Genomic DNA, 17,942 nt, shown 5'->3' on the forward strand with positions numbered 1-17,942 from the left:
CCTCTTTCATCAGCTACTGTTTCATGTAAAGTGGTATATAACTTGCATTACAAGTAACTGTATAAAGATCTGGCCACAGTTTATAGAAATGAAAGGAAATCTATTGGCATTTAAAGTTTAGTAATTAGTGTTTTAACCTTTTGATATCTCAGAATATTTCAGGGTAGCATGTTGATCTATGCTTACATCACTATTTACCATCATTTTGTCCCTCTGTCTGGCCTACAAATTAGAAGTATTTTATTAGACTGATGTGCTGCCTGCTGCACTAAGGAGGCAACCTAGAAGTATATGATAATGTTAAACTTAAAAAATCTTAGAATACCATATTTTTGTTTGTTTGATTTTTGAGACCCTGTCTTGCTCTGTCTTCCAGGCTGGAGTGCAGTGGCACGATGTTGGCTCACTGCAACCTCCTGCTCCTAGGTTCAAGCAGTTCTCCTGCCTTAGCCTCCCAAGTAGGTGGGACTACAGGCGTGAGCTACCATGCTTGGCTAAGTTTTGTATTTTTAGTAGAGATGGGTTTTCATCATGTTGGTTAGGCTGGTCTTAAACTCCTGACCTCAGGTGATCCACCTGCCTTGATCTTCCAAAGTGCTGGGATTACAGGTGTGAGCCACTGCAATATTTTTGATAAACTATTATTAATATAAATATGGTATGCAGCATACAATATAGAATGGATTCAGAATAATTTTTCTTTCAGTCCCTTACATAATTTTTGCCTGCCAATGAAAAAGGCTAAAAATTGAGGAATTTTGACTTAGATTTTTAATATGTGAGTAGTACAAATTAATCAAAACCACATTATTAATATGTCTAGGAATTAAGTCACATTGTGACTGTGGTTTGAGTATTGTTACTGTAGTGGTAGAATGGAACTAACATTTGTTGATGATCCACTTTATTTTATTTATTTGGCCAAGAGCTTTCATATATTTTCTAATTGAATTTTTCATAACATCATGAATAGTGGTATTTTACCCATTTTATATACCCGAACTTCAACTAAAATAGTTTAAGAAATTAACAAAAACAAGGTTGCTAACCCTTAATACCTTAGATCACAATTAAAACTCATATTCTTCCATACACCATGCTATTAACCATACTATGCAAGATACACCATGTTGGTTTCTCCAAGCTGTTATTACTGCCCTTACTGGTAGGATATTCTGTAGCATTAGAAGGGAAAAATAAAATTCATTTTTGTGTACTACAGTTGATAGAAGTTGCTGTTGAAACAGCACGAGGCACCAGGCGTGGTGGCTCACACCTGTAATCCTAGCACTTTGGGAGGCCAAGGCAGGTGGATCACCTGAGGTCAGGAGTTCGAGACCAGCTTGGCCAACATGGCAAAACCCCAGCTCTACTAAAAATACAAAAAATTAGCTAGGTATAGTGGTGGGCACCTGTGATCCTAGCTACTCAGGAGGCTGAGGCAAGAGAATTGCTTGAACCCGGGAGGCAGAGGTTGCAGTGAGCTGAGATTTCACTATTGCACTCCAACCTGGGCAACAGAATGAGACTCTCAAAACAAACAACCAACAACAACAATAACAACAACAACAACAAAAAACCAGCATGGGGAATTGATGCAGTAGTCCCATCTTATCTGTGGTTCCTTTTTCCACGGTTTCAGTTATTCAAAGTCTGAAAATATTGTGAAACATTTCAGAAATAAACAGTTCATAAGTTTTAAATTACGTATTGTTTTGAGTAGTGTAATGAAATTTTATGCCATCTTGCCCAGGGTGTGAACTGACTGGCTAGTTAGATCCATGCTTAATACTCTACCACCATTTTTCCACTACTTACAATTTAAGAAATACAATAATAACTTCTTCTTTTTTTGAGACAGGGTCTTACTCTGTCATCCATGCTGAGTGCAGTGGCACAATTACAGCTTACTGCAGCCTGTACCTCCTAGGCTCCAGCTGGGTTTCACCAAGTTGGCTAGGCTGGTTTCAAATTTCTGGGCTTAAGTGATTCTCCCACCTCGGCCTACCAAATTTTAATTTTTTTATAGAGACAAGGTCTCACTATGTTGGCCAGGCTGGTCTCGAACTCCTGGGCTCAAGTAATTCTCCCGCCTTGACCTGCCAAAATGCTGGGATTATAGGTGTGAGCTACCATGCTGAGCCAGTAACTATCTTGATTAACTGTATATTAATCTGTAACAATCCTTGGGCAGGGATCCAATGCTTTACAAACTAAAAGAGCATTTCAAAATATTTCTGAAGTTTATTTTGTAGTTCGACAGTATAAATAAAATTTGGTTCAGCAATTCAGGTATTTGAGGCCCTCTTTGTCTAATGTTGCAGTAATATTATTATTTTTTTTTGAGATGGAGTTTCGCTCTCATTGCCCAGGCTGTAGTGCGATGGTGTGATCTCGGCTCACTGCAACCTCCACCTCCCGGGTTCAAGCAATTCTCCTGCCTCAGCCACCTGTGTAGCTAGGATTGCAGGCATGCGCCACCATGCCCGGTTAATTTTGTATTTTTAGCAGAGGCGGGGGTTTCACCATGTTGGCCAGGCTGGTCTTGAACTCCCGACCTCATGTGATTCGCCCGCCTTGGCCTCCCCAAGTGCTGGGATTACAGGCGTGAGCCACCGTGCCTGGCCCACATTGCAGTAATGTTTTTAAAAATTATGTAAGATTTCAAACATACAAACAATAAAATTATGCTTAAGAAATGATAATTTCAGATAACATTAAAGCTCTTGATACAGTGCTGCAAAAATCTAGATGATGCCATTTGTATTAAAATCTATATCAACAGTGTCCCCTGCTCTATGCAGATGTGCACTACTATAACAGCACAGCATTGTCCTATTTTATTCTTCCCTTACCCATTTTCTTTCCTCCCCTTCCACCTTCCCACTGAGATAATTACTATTTTGAATTTTGTGTTTACCCTTTTCATGATCATTGTATTATTATTTATTTATTTATTTATTTGATACTGAGTCTCACACTGTCACCCAGGCTGGAGTGCAGTGGCGTAGTCTCGGCTTATTGCAACTTCCGCCTCCTGGGTTCACGCCATTCTCCTGCCACAGCCTCCGGAGTAGCTGGGACTACAGGCGCCTACCACCATGCCTGGCTAATTTTTTGTATTTTTAGTAGAGACGGGGTTTCACCATGTTAGCCAGGATGGTCTTGGTCTCCTGACCTGGTAATCTGCCCGCCTAGGCCTCCCAAAGTGTTGGGATTACAGGCGTGAGCCACTGTGCCTGTCCTGCTCATTGTATTATTTTTACTAACTGCGTCTATTCATAAGTGGTGGGTAGAGTTGTTTTACTTTGAAACTTGCTATTTTTGCCAGCATTTTGTTTTTGAGATTTGTCCATTTGTCCATAGTCAAGTCATTTTAAATGCTGGGTAGTATTCCATTCTGAATGTAATTTATTTATTCCTGTTAATGTTGATGGACATTTGGGTTATGCCTAACCTTTTGCTGTTAAAAGCAATGCTGCAGTAAGTATTTTTGTACATGTTTACATTTACATATGTGCATGAATTTCTCTAGGCTACATATTAAAGAGGGGATTTGCTAGGCTAGGCCTGTCTTCAACTTCAATAAACATTGCCAAATTGCTCTTCAGATGGTTGTAGAAATGTATCTGCCCATCTGCAATATGTATGAGAGTTTTCTTTATTTCACAGGCTTACAACATTTGCTATTATTAGACCTTTAAATTTTTGCTCTTTTTAGGGGTATGAAGTGGTATCCCAGTTTTGCAGTACCTTTTATTAAAAATACTATTTTCTGAATTGATTAATTGATATTAATTCAGTTTAATGAGTAGTCCTTACAATAATAATTACTTGTGGCTTTTATTTTTGCTAAAGGTATACATTTCTCCTTTATTTTCTGTGATTGATTGTGTGCTTTATATATTTTGGTAGCTCTGGTTGAAGAAGTGTATTTTGCGCAGAAGGAACGTGATAAAGCTGTTATGTCTAGACTGCAATTAGCCATTGAGGAGAGAGATGAAGCAATTGCACGAGCGAAGCATATGGAAATGTCTCTAAACATGTATGTACACTTTGAAAACTCTGTATGATATTAGGAGCACTTATAAAAGGTATGCTTTAGGTGGTAGTTACGTATTCAAAAATGTGACTCATTCTTAATGTGTTACCCTAGGAGATTGCATATCTCCAGTCTTTTTCTTTCTTTCTTTCTTTTTTTTTTTTTTTTTTGAGATGGAGTCTTGCCCTGTTGCCCAGGCTAGAGTGCAGTGTCGCAATCTCGGCTCACTGCAGCCTCCGCCTCCCAGGTTCAAGCGATTCTCCTGCCTCAGCCGCCCGAGTAGCTGGGACCACAGGCGCCTGCCACCATGCCTGGCTAATTTTTTTACTTTTAGTAGAGATGGGGTTTCACCATGTTAGCCAGGATGGTCTCAGACTCCTGATCTTGTGGTCCGCCCACCTTGGCCTCCCTAAGTGCTGGGATTACAGGCGTGAGCCACCGTGCCCGACCTCTCCAGTCTTTTTCTAAAACCTTTGGCATGCTAGTTTGCCTGTCAGGAATAGCAGTCAATTTAAAAAAAGAAAGAAAGAATTGCACATCACTCTCAATACAATTACTTTCTTTATTTCTTCATAGTTTTGTTGTTCCTTCATATGTGACTCCTCTTTTTATTATCTCCTCTTCTCCTTATTATCACTTTTAAAATTTATTTGAGCCATCTAAGTCTTTCACTGCTCTCTGCTTAATATCCCTGTTCCTGTTCTTTACTATTTTTTACTTGCAGTTTTTTTTAGCTTTGGTTTTTAAACTTGAGTGATACTTGAATAGGGTGGAGCCTAAGAATCTACATTTTTTAAAGCAACCCAGGTGATTCTGATAGATAAATGATGGACTACACTTAGAGAAACAATGCCCTAGAAATATGTACTTTTCAAATTCTAATGTACAATCTAATCACTTGGGGGATCTTGTCAGAATGCAGATTCTGGTTCATTAGGCCTGGGTTGGGACCAGAGATTCTGTCCTTATAACAAGCTCCCAGATGTTATGCATGATGGTAGTCTAAGGAATATGCTTTAGTGGAAAGGCCCTAGAATATCTAGAAATATGTTACCTGTACAGATAGATAGAATCCAGTAATCTAATGTTTAATGATCAATCAGCATACTTATGGCATGTTTACTTTGTCCAGTGTTGTAGTAGGCTCTGTGGAGGAACGGAGTAAAGTGCCAATTAAAACATGGTTCACTGGGGAGACAAAAAGCCATAAATAATTACTAATATGTGTTCAACTTGTGATTAGGTAATATTTGTTTTTTGTTTAGATTAATGATTCCATTTTTTTGAAGATTGATAGGCTCATTATAGACCATTAAATTCGTTGGAAAAAAAAACAAATAAAGAAACAAAAACATTCACCTAAATTCCACAATGCCTATTCCAAAATAACCATCTTTATCCATAGGGAAACATTATTTCAAACATTTTCTCTTATATACTTAAATATCATTACCTAGAAGGATAGATGGCTTGGGGTTGATTGGAGGTAGCTATAGAATTAATTGGATAAAAATCAATTCATTCTCTACATGTTGTTGTATTTGAGAAGCAGTGTAATGTAGAGACTAAGAGCACAGATTCTGAACCCAATCTATCTTTGAATATTGGTTCCGCTGCTTCCTTGCTGTATAGCGATGGACAAATTACCCAAAGTCTATAAGGCTCAGTTTTTTGGTCTACAAAATGTATATAATAGTGCAGGTTATGAGGACTTATACAGGTTGTCATAAGGACTAAATTACTTGTTGACTATATATGTATATATGTAAAATATTTGATATATATAATTTAAAAAATATATATATGTATGGGTTGGTTGTTTGTTTAGAGACAGAGTCTTGCTATATCACACAGGCTGGAGTGCAGTGGTGTAATCAGAGCTCATTGCAGATTTGAAGTGGGCTCAAGTGATCCTCCTACCTCAGCCTCCCAAGGAGCTATGACTACAGGGACTTCAGGCACATGCCACCATGCTTGGCTAATTTGTAAAGTTTTTTGTAGAGATGGGGTCACACTGTGTGGCCCAGGCTGTTTTCAAACTCTGGGCCTCAAGCGATCCTCTCACCTTGGCCTTCCAAAGCCCTAAGATTACAGGCATGAGCCATTGCACCTAGCCAAATCACTGAATATTGAAAAGTACATGGCTCATAGTGGGTGCTATGTAAGTGTTAACTTGAATTTAAGAGTAATAGTCAATTAAAGTGAAATTGAAGAAAATTTTGAACTTCATGCGGTATTTTCTCTCAACAAACTATATTTATTTTCTAAACACTCTTCTAATAACAAATGAGACTGAAAAAAAGGTGTTGGAGTCATCAAATTTTTTTCTTTTCTTTTATTTAATATATATTTATTTTTTAAAATTGAATAGAGCCGTGGTTTCGCCATGTTGCCCAGGCTGGTCTCGAACTCCTGGACTCAAACAATCTGCCTGCCTCAGCCTCCCAAAGTGTTAGGATTGTAGGTGTGAGCCACTAGGCCTGGTCAGAATTTTCTCATTTATTATTTCAATTGAAAATATCGTGTGACTCTCAGGTATGAATTGACCTTAAAAGAAGTTGAAGTAAAATTAGTATAAGTAGAGAGTTTATTGGGGCCAAGCTTGAGGATTGCACCCTAGCCTGGGAGTTCAGATTCACATTGCCCTGATACACACTTCTGTTAGCAGGAGTTAAGAATGGACTTTTATTAATTGTTTTCTTTTTTTAAGTTTTTAAGATTTTTTGTTGTTGTTGTTTGTTTTTTCTAATTGAGATAGAGTCTTGCTGTGTTGCTTAGGCTGGTCTCAAACTCTTAAGTTCAAGCAGTCTGCCTACCTTGACCTCCCAAAATGCTGGAATTATAGGTCTTAGGCACGGCACTTGGCCAGGAGTGAATTTTTAAATGCAAAAAAGAGAGATAGGGAGTGGGCTGATACAAAGTTTGTGAGGAACTGTATTTACTCTACAAGAAATAACATTAATTAGTGATTGGCTATGCATTGTTAATCTATAGGGTATGGGTCATAGTGTCTGGTTTGGCATTATTAGGTTAAATTATAGGTACTTGTAGCAATAGCAAGCAGTTTCAAGAGATGAATACAGGCCGGACATGGTGGCTCACACCTGTAATCTCAACACTTTGGGAGTCTGAGGTAGGAGGATTGCTTGAGTCCAGGAGTTCAAGACCATTGTGGGCAATACAGTGGGACCCAGTTTCTACAAAAAAAAATTATTTAAAAAATTTAGCTTGACATGGTGATAAATGCCTGTAGTCCCAGCTACTTTATAGGCTGAGGTGGGAGGATCGCTTGAGCCCCATAGATGGAGGCTGCAGTGAACCTATGCACTCCAACCTGGGTGACAGAGCAAGATCTTGTCTCAAGAAAAAAAAAAAAAAAAGATAAATACATAGCTCAGAGGGTGGCAAGTAGGACATGATTGCAGTCTCATTTTCATTCTTTCTGGGCCTGATAATTAAAAGGGCTTGCATTCCTCAGATAAAAGTTCTTTTCTCATATGAAAGAAAGAAAGAAGCACTTTAAAACTCCGCTTTTTTCATTAAGAATTTCACATTAAAAAATCTGTAAAAGTTGTATTCATTTCTATAGCCATGTTAGTTTTTATAGCCAAAGTGTGCCCTGTTGTTTAATCTTAACTTTAAAAGGATTGAATAATCATTGCTGGAAGTTTTATCATAGATAGCATTTTTATCCCTGAGTTTTTTATTGTGAGGAATCACTGGGTGCGTCAGTGGAAACAAAAACACAAACTCAACGTGCTTTCTTCTTTTCTCTTATTCAACACAACAGTCAACACAGAAGCTTTTTTTGACCAAATGTGTAGTTATTTTCCCCACACACCAAGTAAGTAATCAGTTCTGCAGTAGACACCAGCTGGGTGTCCTCCAATTAAATTCTGACACTATCTACCTGGAGAAAGCATCAGATCCCATAGGTTGAGGGCTCAGTCCCACAAGACTGGCCCTGCTTCAGACAAAAATCGTTAAGTCCAGGCCTCTGAAACTTCTGACTGACCAGCTTCAAGTGAGGGTTCATACAGTTCCCTCTTTGGGTTCGATTAATTTGTTAGAGCAGCTCACAGAACTCAAGGAAAACTTACATTTATTATAAAGGATATGACAAAGGATACAGATGAAGAGATGCATAGGTCAAGGTATGGGGGAAGAGGTGCAGAGCTTCCATGCCCTCCTTGGGTACACCACCCTCCAGGAACCTCCACATGTTCAGCTATTAGGATGCTCTAGGAATCCTGTCCATCTGGGTCTTTTATGGAGACTTCATTACATAGGCATGATTGATTAAACCACTGGCCATTGGTGATCAACTTAACTGCCAGGCCCCTCTGCAGAGGTTGGGGGTTGAAGCTCAGAGTCACAACCTTTTAATCATGCAGCCTTCCTCATGACCAGCCTCCATCCAGAAGGTATCTAAGGGCTGCCAGCTATCAGTTAATCATTAGCATACAAAAAGACATCACTTTGGAGATTGCCTGTAGGTGAGGAAAGGAGTAGGGGAGTGGAATGATGACCAAATATTTATTTCACAATATCACAGCAGGTGAATGAATTTCACTTTCAAAGGAAGAGCTCATAAATACCTTATTCTCTGATTTAACATGCGTCAGATTGGCTGTGTGTTATCCTTGTATTCAAGTTTTTTTATGAATATAATTCTTGAGTCAAGTATCCTTTTATTCTAAACATTGTAAAAATGTTACTCTCGTCTTCTGTTATTGTTTGCCTGAAAAGAAGTCTTGAGATCAATCAGATTCCCGATCCCTTTGTGTGTGTGTGTTTTGTTTGTTTGTTGTTTGTTTTTTGAGACAGAGTCTTGCTCTGTCACCCAAGCTGGAGAGCAGTGATATGATCTCAGCTCACCACAACCTCCGCCTCTGGGATCCAAACTATTTTCCCACCTCAGCCTCCCAAGCAACAGGGACTACAGGTGAGTGCCACCACACCTGGCTAATTTCTGTATTTTTAGTGGAGATGGGGTTTCACCATGTTGGCCAGGCTGGTCTGGAACTCCTGACTTCAAATGATCCACCCATCTCAGCCTCCCAAAGTGCTGGGATTACAGGCATGAGCCACCATGCCTGGCTGTGTGTGTGTGTGTGTCTGTCTTTTTTTTTGTCAGATACCTGAAGGATTCATCCTTTATTCTTAAAGTAGGGCTGAATCAGGGCAATTGTGTTCATCATTCTTTAATAAGGTTTTGGGGACCACAGCATGCTTTTTAAAGGATTATTTGATTCTTCCTTTATTTCATGGAAATTTTACCTTTTTAAAAAAAATTTAACTTTTATTTTAAGTTCAGGGGTGCATTTGCAGGTTTACTATATAAGTAAACTTGGGTTTTGGGGTTGTTTTGTACAGATTATTTCATCACCCCAGTATTAAGCTTAGTATCCATTAGTTTTTTTTTCCTGATCCTCTACTTCCTCCCATCCTCCATGCTCCAATAGGCCTCAGAGTCTGTTGTTCCACTCTATGTGTCCATGTGTTCTCATAATTTAGCTCCCACTTATAAGTGATAACATGTAGTATTTGGTTTTCTGTTCTGGCATTAGTTTGCTAAGGATAATGGCCTCCAGCTCTATCCATGTTCCTGTGAAGGACATGATCTTGTGCTTTTTTATGGTTCCATGCTATTATTTCATGGAAATTTTACTTTCTAAATAAGTTTTTTTGTAGAGATAGGGTCCTGCTATGTTGCCCAGGCTGGTCTCAAACTCCTGGCTTCAAGCAGTCCTCCCTCCTTGGCCTCCCAAGGTGATGGGATTATAGCTGTGAGCCATCACAACTGGCTCATGAGAATTTTAGGTCTACAAATGTTTTGGATTTTAGGTTTTCTACTTTAGAGACTCCAGATACACTTATACGGGACATTTTTGTCCTTATATGTTATCTATTCAATAATGATTAATATTTTAATCTGCTTTTGCATTCACTGTGATGATTACAAATCTTTCCTTTATGTTGGTAATCCCAATTGTCATTGTTCCTTTCCATGGTCTTTCTAATTAATGTATGTAATTTTTATTTATTTGTTTATTTTTGATTCTCAATTTATTTCCTTAAGTTTTATATTTCTCTTTTCACTTTATTGTTTTAGCCCCTTCTCTTTTATTGAAATGATTTTCTTTTCTTTTTCTTTATAAAATGCCAATCATGGGTAGGAAAATTTTCTTCTTTCCCTTGTGTCTTATTTCATTCATGCTGCCGCAATAATAGAATACCTGAGACTAGGTAATTTATAATGAACAGAAATTTATTGGCTCACAGTTCTGGAGGCTTGAAATTCAAGATCAAGAAGGTGCTGGCAACTTTCAAGGGCCTTTTTGCTGAGTCATCACATGGTGGAAAGCAGAAGGGCAAAAACAGGCAAAAGGGAGCTAAACTTGCCCTTCTATAATGACATTAATTCATCCCATAAGAGAGGAGCCTAGTGGCCTAATCACCTCTCAGAGGTCTTACTTCTTAATACGGTTACCATGGCATTTATTTATTTATTTATAGACAGAGTCTCGCTCTGTCTCCCAGGCTGGAGTGCAGTGGCGCTGTCTTGGCTCCCTGCAAGCTCTGCCTCTCAGCTCCCTGCAAGCTCTGCCTCCCGGGTTCATGCCATTCTCCTGCCTCAACCTCCCAAGTAGCTGGGACTATAAGCGCCTACCACCACGCCCAGCTAATTTTTTGTAGTTTTAGTAGAGACGGGGTTTCCTTGTGTTAGCCAGAATGGTCTGTATATCTGGATCTCGTGATCCGCCCGCCTCAGCCTCCCAAAGTGCTGGGATTACAGGCGTGAGCCACCGTGCCCGGCTGACAATTAAATTTTAACATGAGTTTTGGAGAGGACAAACATTCAAATCATAGCACCTTGGTTTATGTTTTCTTGTTTTATTACGAACTAATTTCTTTTGCATGTTTTGTGTTGTATTCGTGGTGTATTCACAGTTGCCATATCATTTCTTTGCATCTTGCTCATATTTGAAATAGGCAATTTTGTTAAAAACTTTTAGCAGAACATAATGGTACAAGTGAATTTTCCTTAATAAACTTTTTTTTTTTTTTTTTTGAGAAGGAGTCTCACGCCTCGCTTTTGTCGCCCAGGCTGGAGTGCAGTGGCATGATCTTGACCGACTGCAACCTCCACCTCCCGGGTTCAAGCTATTATTCTCCTGCCTCAGTCTCCTGAGTTGCTGGGATTATAGGCACCTGCCACCCCCCCGGCTAATTTTTGTACTTTTAGTAGAGACGGGTTTTGCCATGTTGACCAGACTGGTCTCGAACTCCTGACCTCAGGTGATCTGCCCACCTCGGCCTCCCAAAGTGCTGGCATTACAGGTGTTAGCCACCATGCTTAGCCTCCTAAACATTTTATTTTTAGGCCTGTTTGCCTTCTTTGAGCTGCCATTTCTTGACAAGGCATTGCTTTTGCTACCTTTCTATATAACCCTAGGGCAATGGGATGGGAATGGAGTTTGGTAAGACCTCTCTGGGACTGTATGCTCCTTTTGTGGTAGGTTCTGTCCTCTGCTTATGGGATTTTGTTTGGTGCCGTACATTAAGGGTTCATGCTATCTGGTCTCTCTATATGTATCCTAATTTCATGGGGATATTGCTTTTGGGCTTTTTTTTGTTTCACTATTGTAGTAAAACATGGCCAGCCTTGATTCTTGCTTCCTCTATATAGATTCTTAGGTAATACAGGCTTTTCTTCATGAAAAATTTTTGTTAGTTTTCTCTGGGCTGTCTACTCAACTCATTCTCAGATTATTTCTAAGCTGTGTGGTATCAGTGAAAATTTCTGTTTTGTTAGCTCACTGTCTTCCCAACACCTGTTTCATAGGTAATCTAGCCAAAATAATCATCTCTGCACCCTGCATTCCCTCCCTATTTAAAAAAATGACTACATGACAGCCTACTTTCTTTACCATGTGGTTAATTTGCATATTCTATTCATGTAGGTGTATGATGGGATAAGCAGACTTGGGTGTTCAGATTTCACGGTGCCATCTTTACTTGGAATTCCAAGTTTTTAAAGATTTTTTAAAAATTGTAGAGTAGTTTTAGATATCTAGAACAGTTGTGAAGATCATACAGATAGTTGCGGCATAATCCTCACCCATTTTCTCTTATTGTTAACATCTTACATTACCATGGTACTTTTGTCACAGGGGAGAATTCAGTATTGTTACATAACTATTAACTGAACTCTATACTTTTTTTAGATTTCACTAATTTTTCTCAAATATCCTTTTTATGCTCTAGGATCCTAACCAGGATTGGATTTAGTTTGTATATGTCCTAGCCTGTCCTGGGCTGTGACATTTTTCTCTAACTTTTCTTGTGTTTTAAGACCTTGATAGTTTTGAGGCATATTGATCAAGGTATTTTACACAGAATGTTTCTCAATTTGGGTTTTTCTCATGGTTATGTTGGGGTTATGAGTTTTTAGGATGAAGACTACAGAAGTGAGTGCCTTTTCTTCATATCATTTCAAGGCTATATTCTACTGATTGGATTTACTACCAGTAATATTAACCTTGATGGCCAAGGTGTGGTTTGCTAAGTTTCTCCACTGTAAAGTTACTTACCTACATTCCTTTGTTCATACTCTACTCTTTGGAAGCACATCACTAAGTACAGTCCATACTAAAGAATGAAGATGGGAGGTTGTTGAGCTCCACCTCGTGCAGGGGAGAATATTTACATAAATTATATGTAACACTTTAATATAGGAGATTTGTCTCTTTTCCCATTTATTTATTTATTCAGCCATTTGTGTCAGTATGGATTCATAGATGTTCATTTAATACTTTGGATTGTAATCTAATACTATGTTATATATGTTGTTGCTTGAAATGTTCTACCTTTGTGGATTGGAAGCTCTTTCGGGTTAGCTCCTATATTTCTTTGACGTGTCCCCGTTCCTTTCTGTCATTTATTTGTTTTTGTTTTGAGACAGGGTCTTGCTTTGTTGTCCAGGCTGGAGTGCAGTGGCATGATTACAGCTCACTGCAGCCTTGACCTCTTGGGCTCAAGCAATCCTCCCACCTCAGCCTCCCCAGTAACTGGGACTGCAGGCGCTCACTTGGCTAATGCCTGGCTAATTTTTAGAAATTATTTTAGAAACAGAGTCTCAGTGTATTGCCTAGGCTAGTCTCAAGATCCTGGGCTCAAATGATACTCTGCCTCAGCCTTCCAAAGTTCTGGAATTACAGGCAAGAGCCACTACATCTGGTCTCTTCTGATTTTTGAACATTTTCTTTTTGGCATGACAGAAAGCTCCAAGGTCACCTTATGTAAGGATATATAGAGCTGTGCCCCTCCAGTAGATTCAGTCATTCCTCCAAGGAACTCTAGATCCTTTTATAGAAAATAGTATTAGAAACCAAGATCTGGGTGTGAGGTGTGCCCTTTGTTGTGGGAGTATGACTGCTTCTAGACCATTTCCGCAGACAGAGTAGGATACACACACACACACACACACACACACGTGTGTATATATACACTAACTGATGTATACACACACATATCTCTTATTTATACACCTATCCATTTGTATCTATATCAAGCTGAACATAAGTTCACACTGATGTTCTTAATTCTAATCCATTACTATACTGTTTATTATAGCCTTCCCCTTTTGTTCATCTGTAAATTACTCTACCCAGTGGTGACAAAACTGGCCCCCACTAACCACCATCTATTTACTTACTTGTTGAAACCTAGTATACATTATAATTCTTTCTGAGTCATTAACATATAACTCCATGAGAATTAACTTTAGCAATGAGAATGTACTATGTATACTTCTTTTAGTGTTTAGTTTTATAGTTTCAAGACACCATTTTCCAAAATTACTTAAATTGGCTCCTTCCTCCGCCCCACCTCTTTAAGTGAGTTTAGGCCATTTTTTTTTAATGTAATTAGAGTTAATCATCGTAGTCTGCATTCTATCCTAGTGTCCTTTGATCTCCTAGTTGGTTTCTTTGTGTGCATACATTAAGGTTCACTATGTGCTGTAAATATCTGTGGGTTTTGACAAATGTGTAGTGTCATGTATCCAAATTAGTTCTGCCACTTTAAAATCCCCACTGCTGCTTCTACTCAAATCTTCCTCCTTTCCCAACTCTGTGGCAACTACTGACCTGCTTTCTTCCCCTGACAGTCTTTCCTTTTTTAGAATGTCATGTTAATGGAATCATACAATATGTAGACTTTTCAAACTGGCTTCTTTCATTTAGCAAAATGCATTCATGTTAATGCATTAATTTATATTATGTTCTTTTTTTCTTGAATAGTATTCCATCGTATGGAAGTATCACAGTTTTTGATTCATTCCTTTGTATAAAGGATATCTTGGTTACTTCTATTTTTGGTGATTTTGAGTAAAGTTGCTCTAAGTATTCATATACAGGTTTTTGTCTGGACATATGTTTTCAAATCAGTTGAGTAAACCCAGTAGCAATACTGCTGAATCATAAGTTAAATCCATGTTAATTTTACGGGAAACTGCCAAATTCTTTTCCAGAGTGGCTGTACTAGCAACGAATCAGAGTTCCTGTTGCTGTATATCCTTCCAAGTGTTTGAAACTATTGTTTTTGTTTTGTTTTGTTTCTTATTTTGGATGTTAGCCATTCTAACAGGTGTGTAGTAGTATCTTAGTATTTTTATTTGCATTTCCCTGATGACAGATGATATTGAGCATCTTTTTAAATGTTTATTTTCCATCTGCATATCTTCTTTGGTAAAGTGTTCAGGTATTTGGATAGTTTTTCAAATTGAATTTTTTTTTCTTATTATTTAAAATAGTTGTTTATATTCTGGATATAAGTCCTTTATCAGATATGTGGCTTGCAAATATTTTCTTCTAGTCAATGTCTTGTTTTTCTGAGTCTCTTAGTGTGTTTGGCAGAACATAAGTTTTAAATTTTGGTAACACTTAAATTTTGATAACATTAATTTTTTTTCTTTTGCTTATGGACATTCTTATATTCTACCACCATTTGTTGAAAAGTCTGTCATTTCTACATTAAATTTCCTTTGCATCTCTGTCAAAAATAAGTTGACTCTTTATCTGTGGGTTGATTTCTGAATTTACTGTTCTGGTTCATTAACCTATATGTTGATCCCTTTGTCAATATCACATAATCTTGATAGTGAGTCTTGAAATCAGGTGGAGTCTTTCAACTTTGCTCTTTTATTATAGAATTGTTTTGGCTATTCTAGACACCCTTTTAACAAAATTTCAGTAGTATAGTCATTAAAACTTTAGAACTCTTCTTTGGAGATTTGCAGGTACTATAATGTTCATTTTATCACACACCAAACAGTGGTATGCTATATTTACATGCAATTTATGTTAATAAATTTCATTATATAAATCAATCACTGATTTTATTCATGAGATTTGCTTCTAAAAAGATTTTTATGCTTTTCAAAAATCAAATTGACCTCCAAAAGACAACAAATCAGTTTTTCATAAAATGTCACAACTCTTTGGAAATAGGTATATTCATGTTTTATAGATGAAAAGCTTACAGGGCTAGACTACCTGGCCAAAGACTCACAGTCAGTCAATTACACATTGTCAGAATGTCTACCTCAGATTTACACAGGCAACTCAAACTTAGCATATCCAAAATGAAACTTATTCATTCATTCTTAAAACCTGATCCTCTTCCTTAATCCCTTATCCTGATCAGTGTTACAACCATCTTCCTACATATCCAAGCCAAAGCTTCTTCCTCAGAACTGCTATTAAACTGATCTCTTATTTGGTTTATTCTATCTCTTTAACTAAAATATTTAAATTGAGCCTATCATTCTTTCCTATTTTTTACCCTTCATTGCATATCTACTTTAATTTATACATATATTTGTTACAGTTTTTATTAAAGTATATTGAAATTAGTGTTCCTTGAGACAGAATCTTTTTCATTTTGTCTTTTAGATCATTAGTATTAAGGGAAGAATGGAAATGAGAGAAAAGGAATGCATTCAATTTCAGCCTTTTCTTTTAATTAATTAATTCATTCGGTAACTATTGACTGTACTGTGTCAGGTACAGTGCTAGTTGCTGGGGACACAGCATTATGGTCAAATTGACTTAAGTAAATAAGTAATCATATAAATACTTAAAACAATTAATTAACAGTTAATTTGAAGAAATTTTTGGTTCCTAGAAACAGCTTAGAAGAGGAACTCCTTCTGTATCAGAGTCTGGGAGTTCAGGTAGGGAGAAGAGTCAGGGAAGGCCACACATACCAAGCAAGAAAAACAAGAGCAACAAAGAATATTATGTCAGCATAGTATCAGATGGTTTGGTGAGGTTCTTTTCTCTTCTGCTGAATCTATAGGTTCTGAACCGTCAAGAGTGTGTTTTAGACTACATCTTGATAACAGGACCAATACATAACTGGTTTTGCTTGACTGAAAGGTATATTTGGGGGCATCTAGTGTATGATAAAATTATATAAATTGTTCACATCTTTTTAAAAAAAATTCCTAATTTCTTTCTTGCTTCCTATAATCTTCAGATTCTTTATTGTCTTTTTTCTCTCATGTGCTTTGCTACTTCTGATCTATGTTGTATCTCTGTTACAGTGTCTGCTTTGTCTTATTCTGCCTCTCTCTGCTTTTCTTTATCCCTTGGATCATTAATGTTTTTTCTGTTTCTTTTTTGGCTTTTATCGAAAACGAGGGAAAAAAATAAAAAAGAATTCAAGTTAAAATTCCCTAAATATACATAATCTTATATATGTTTGCATTTGTATACTTCAGCTTTTCAGATCATGATACCTTTTTTTTCAGTCTCTTTGCTATTGTTGGTACTTTTTAAACATGTTAACTGTGGTGGTGTGTAGAAAATGAGAGAGAATAAAAGCAAACAAATCAGAGTTTTCTGATTAGAATAAAAGCAAACAAATTATAATTTTCAGAAAAATTTGAAATTTGTTTTTCATTTGAGGTCAATGTTTGGCATCTTAGGATTGAACAAGGTGAATGACTGTAGTTTCAGAAAAGAAAAAGGTGATATTGACTGATTTAGGGATAAATCAAGAAATGCGACATTTCACGCATGGATCTTTTCACTTAGAGTGCAAGGATGTCAGTCAGAATTTGCATGATATAGGAAATCAATTGAAACTTGAGCCCATAGACATTTACTTCAGCAAAATTCTTACTAATTATCATGACTGTGTCAAGTTAGACTGTTGCAGGCATAATTTAAAGTTTACAAAAGGTTGAAATTCTTTTGTCTAATTGTAAACCTCATATTAATGAGATATAATTTATAGTTCATCAGATATATTTCATATAACACCAACTATTATTTTAAGTCTTTATTTAAATCAGCAAAGTGTTATGTGTTGTACATACCACTAGTAAACCTTAGTACCTTCCCCAAAGTCTTTTAAACAGAAAATTAAAGCCATGTATAGCTGCTTCAAATCACCTCTTTTCTGAAAAGACAAGTTTTCTAAGTTTTGTGTTGTTTCAAGTGACACAGTGTGAGATATACTTATTGTAGACCTGATTTTCATTTTCTGAAAATTATTTTTGTTGATTCTTAATCTTTAGATATTGAATGATCTAGCTTAGAAAATTATGTCAAATATTTTAAATTGGCACTTACAGTGCATTAACATCAAAGATCTAGTCTCATTTTCCAACACTCTATATCAAGGATTTGCAAAGTAAGAACTTATGTTGAAATTCGGCCTGCCACCTGTTTTGTAAATAAAGTTTTATTGGGATACAACTATACTTGATCACTTATTGTGTATGGCTGCTTTTGTACTACAGAGGCAGAATTTCGTAGCTATGGTAGAGAGCATATGGTAAAGCCTAAAATAATTACTATTTGGCCATTTGCAGAAAAACTTGGCT

The 17,942-nt window shown here is 37.2% G+C and overlaps 1 protein-coding gene across 8 annotated transcripts in view; it reads left to right on the plus strand.

The window, feature by feature from the left end:
• The window catches only part of MIPOL1 (mirror-image polydactyly 1), a 365,168-nt gene that overhangs the window by 87,019 nt on the left and 260,207 nt on the right, over window positions 1-17,942 (plus strand). For all 8 annotated transcript variants that reach the window (XM_007986530.3, XM_007986529.3, XM_037983910.2 and 5 more), the window contains one exon: window positions 3,916-4,045. In XM_007986530.3, the coding sequence (XP_007984721.3) occupies window positions 3,916-4,045 (130 nt within the window). The remainder of the gene's footprint in view (window positions 1-3,915; window positions 4,046-17,942) is intronic.

This window comes from Chlorocebus sabaeus, chromosome 24 (assembly GCF_047675955.1).
Source record: "Chlorocebus sabaeus isolate Y175 chromosome 24, mChlSab1.0.hap1, whole genome shotgun sequence".
Lineage (NCBI taxonomy): Eukaryota > Metazoa > Chordata > Mammalia > Primates > Cercopithecidae > Chlorocebus > Chlorocebus sabaeus.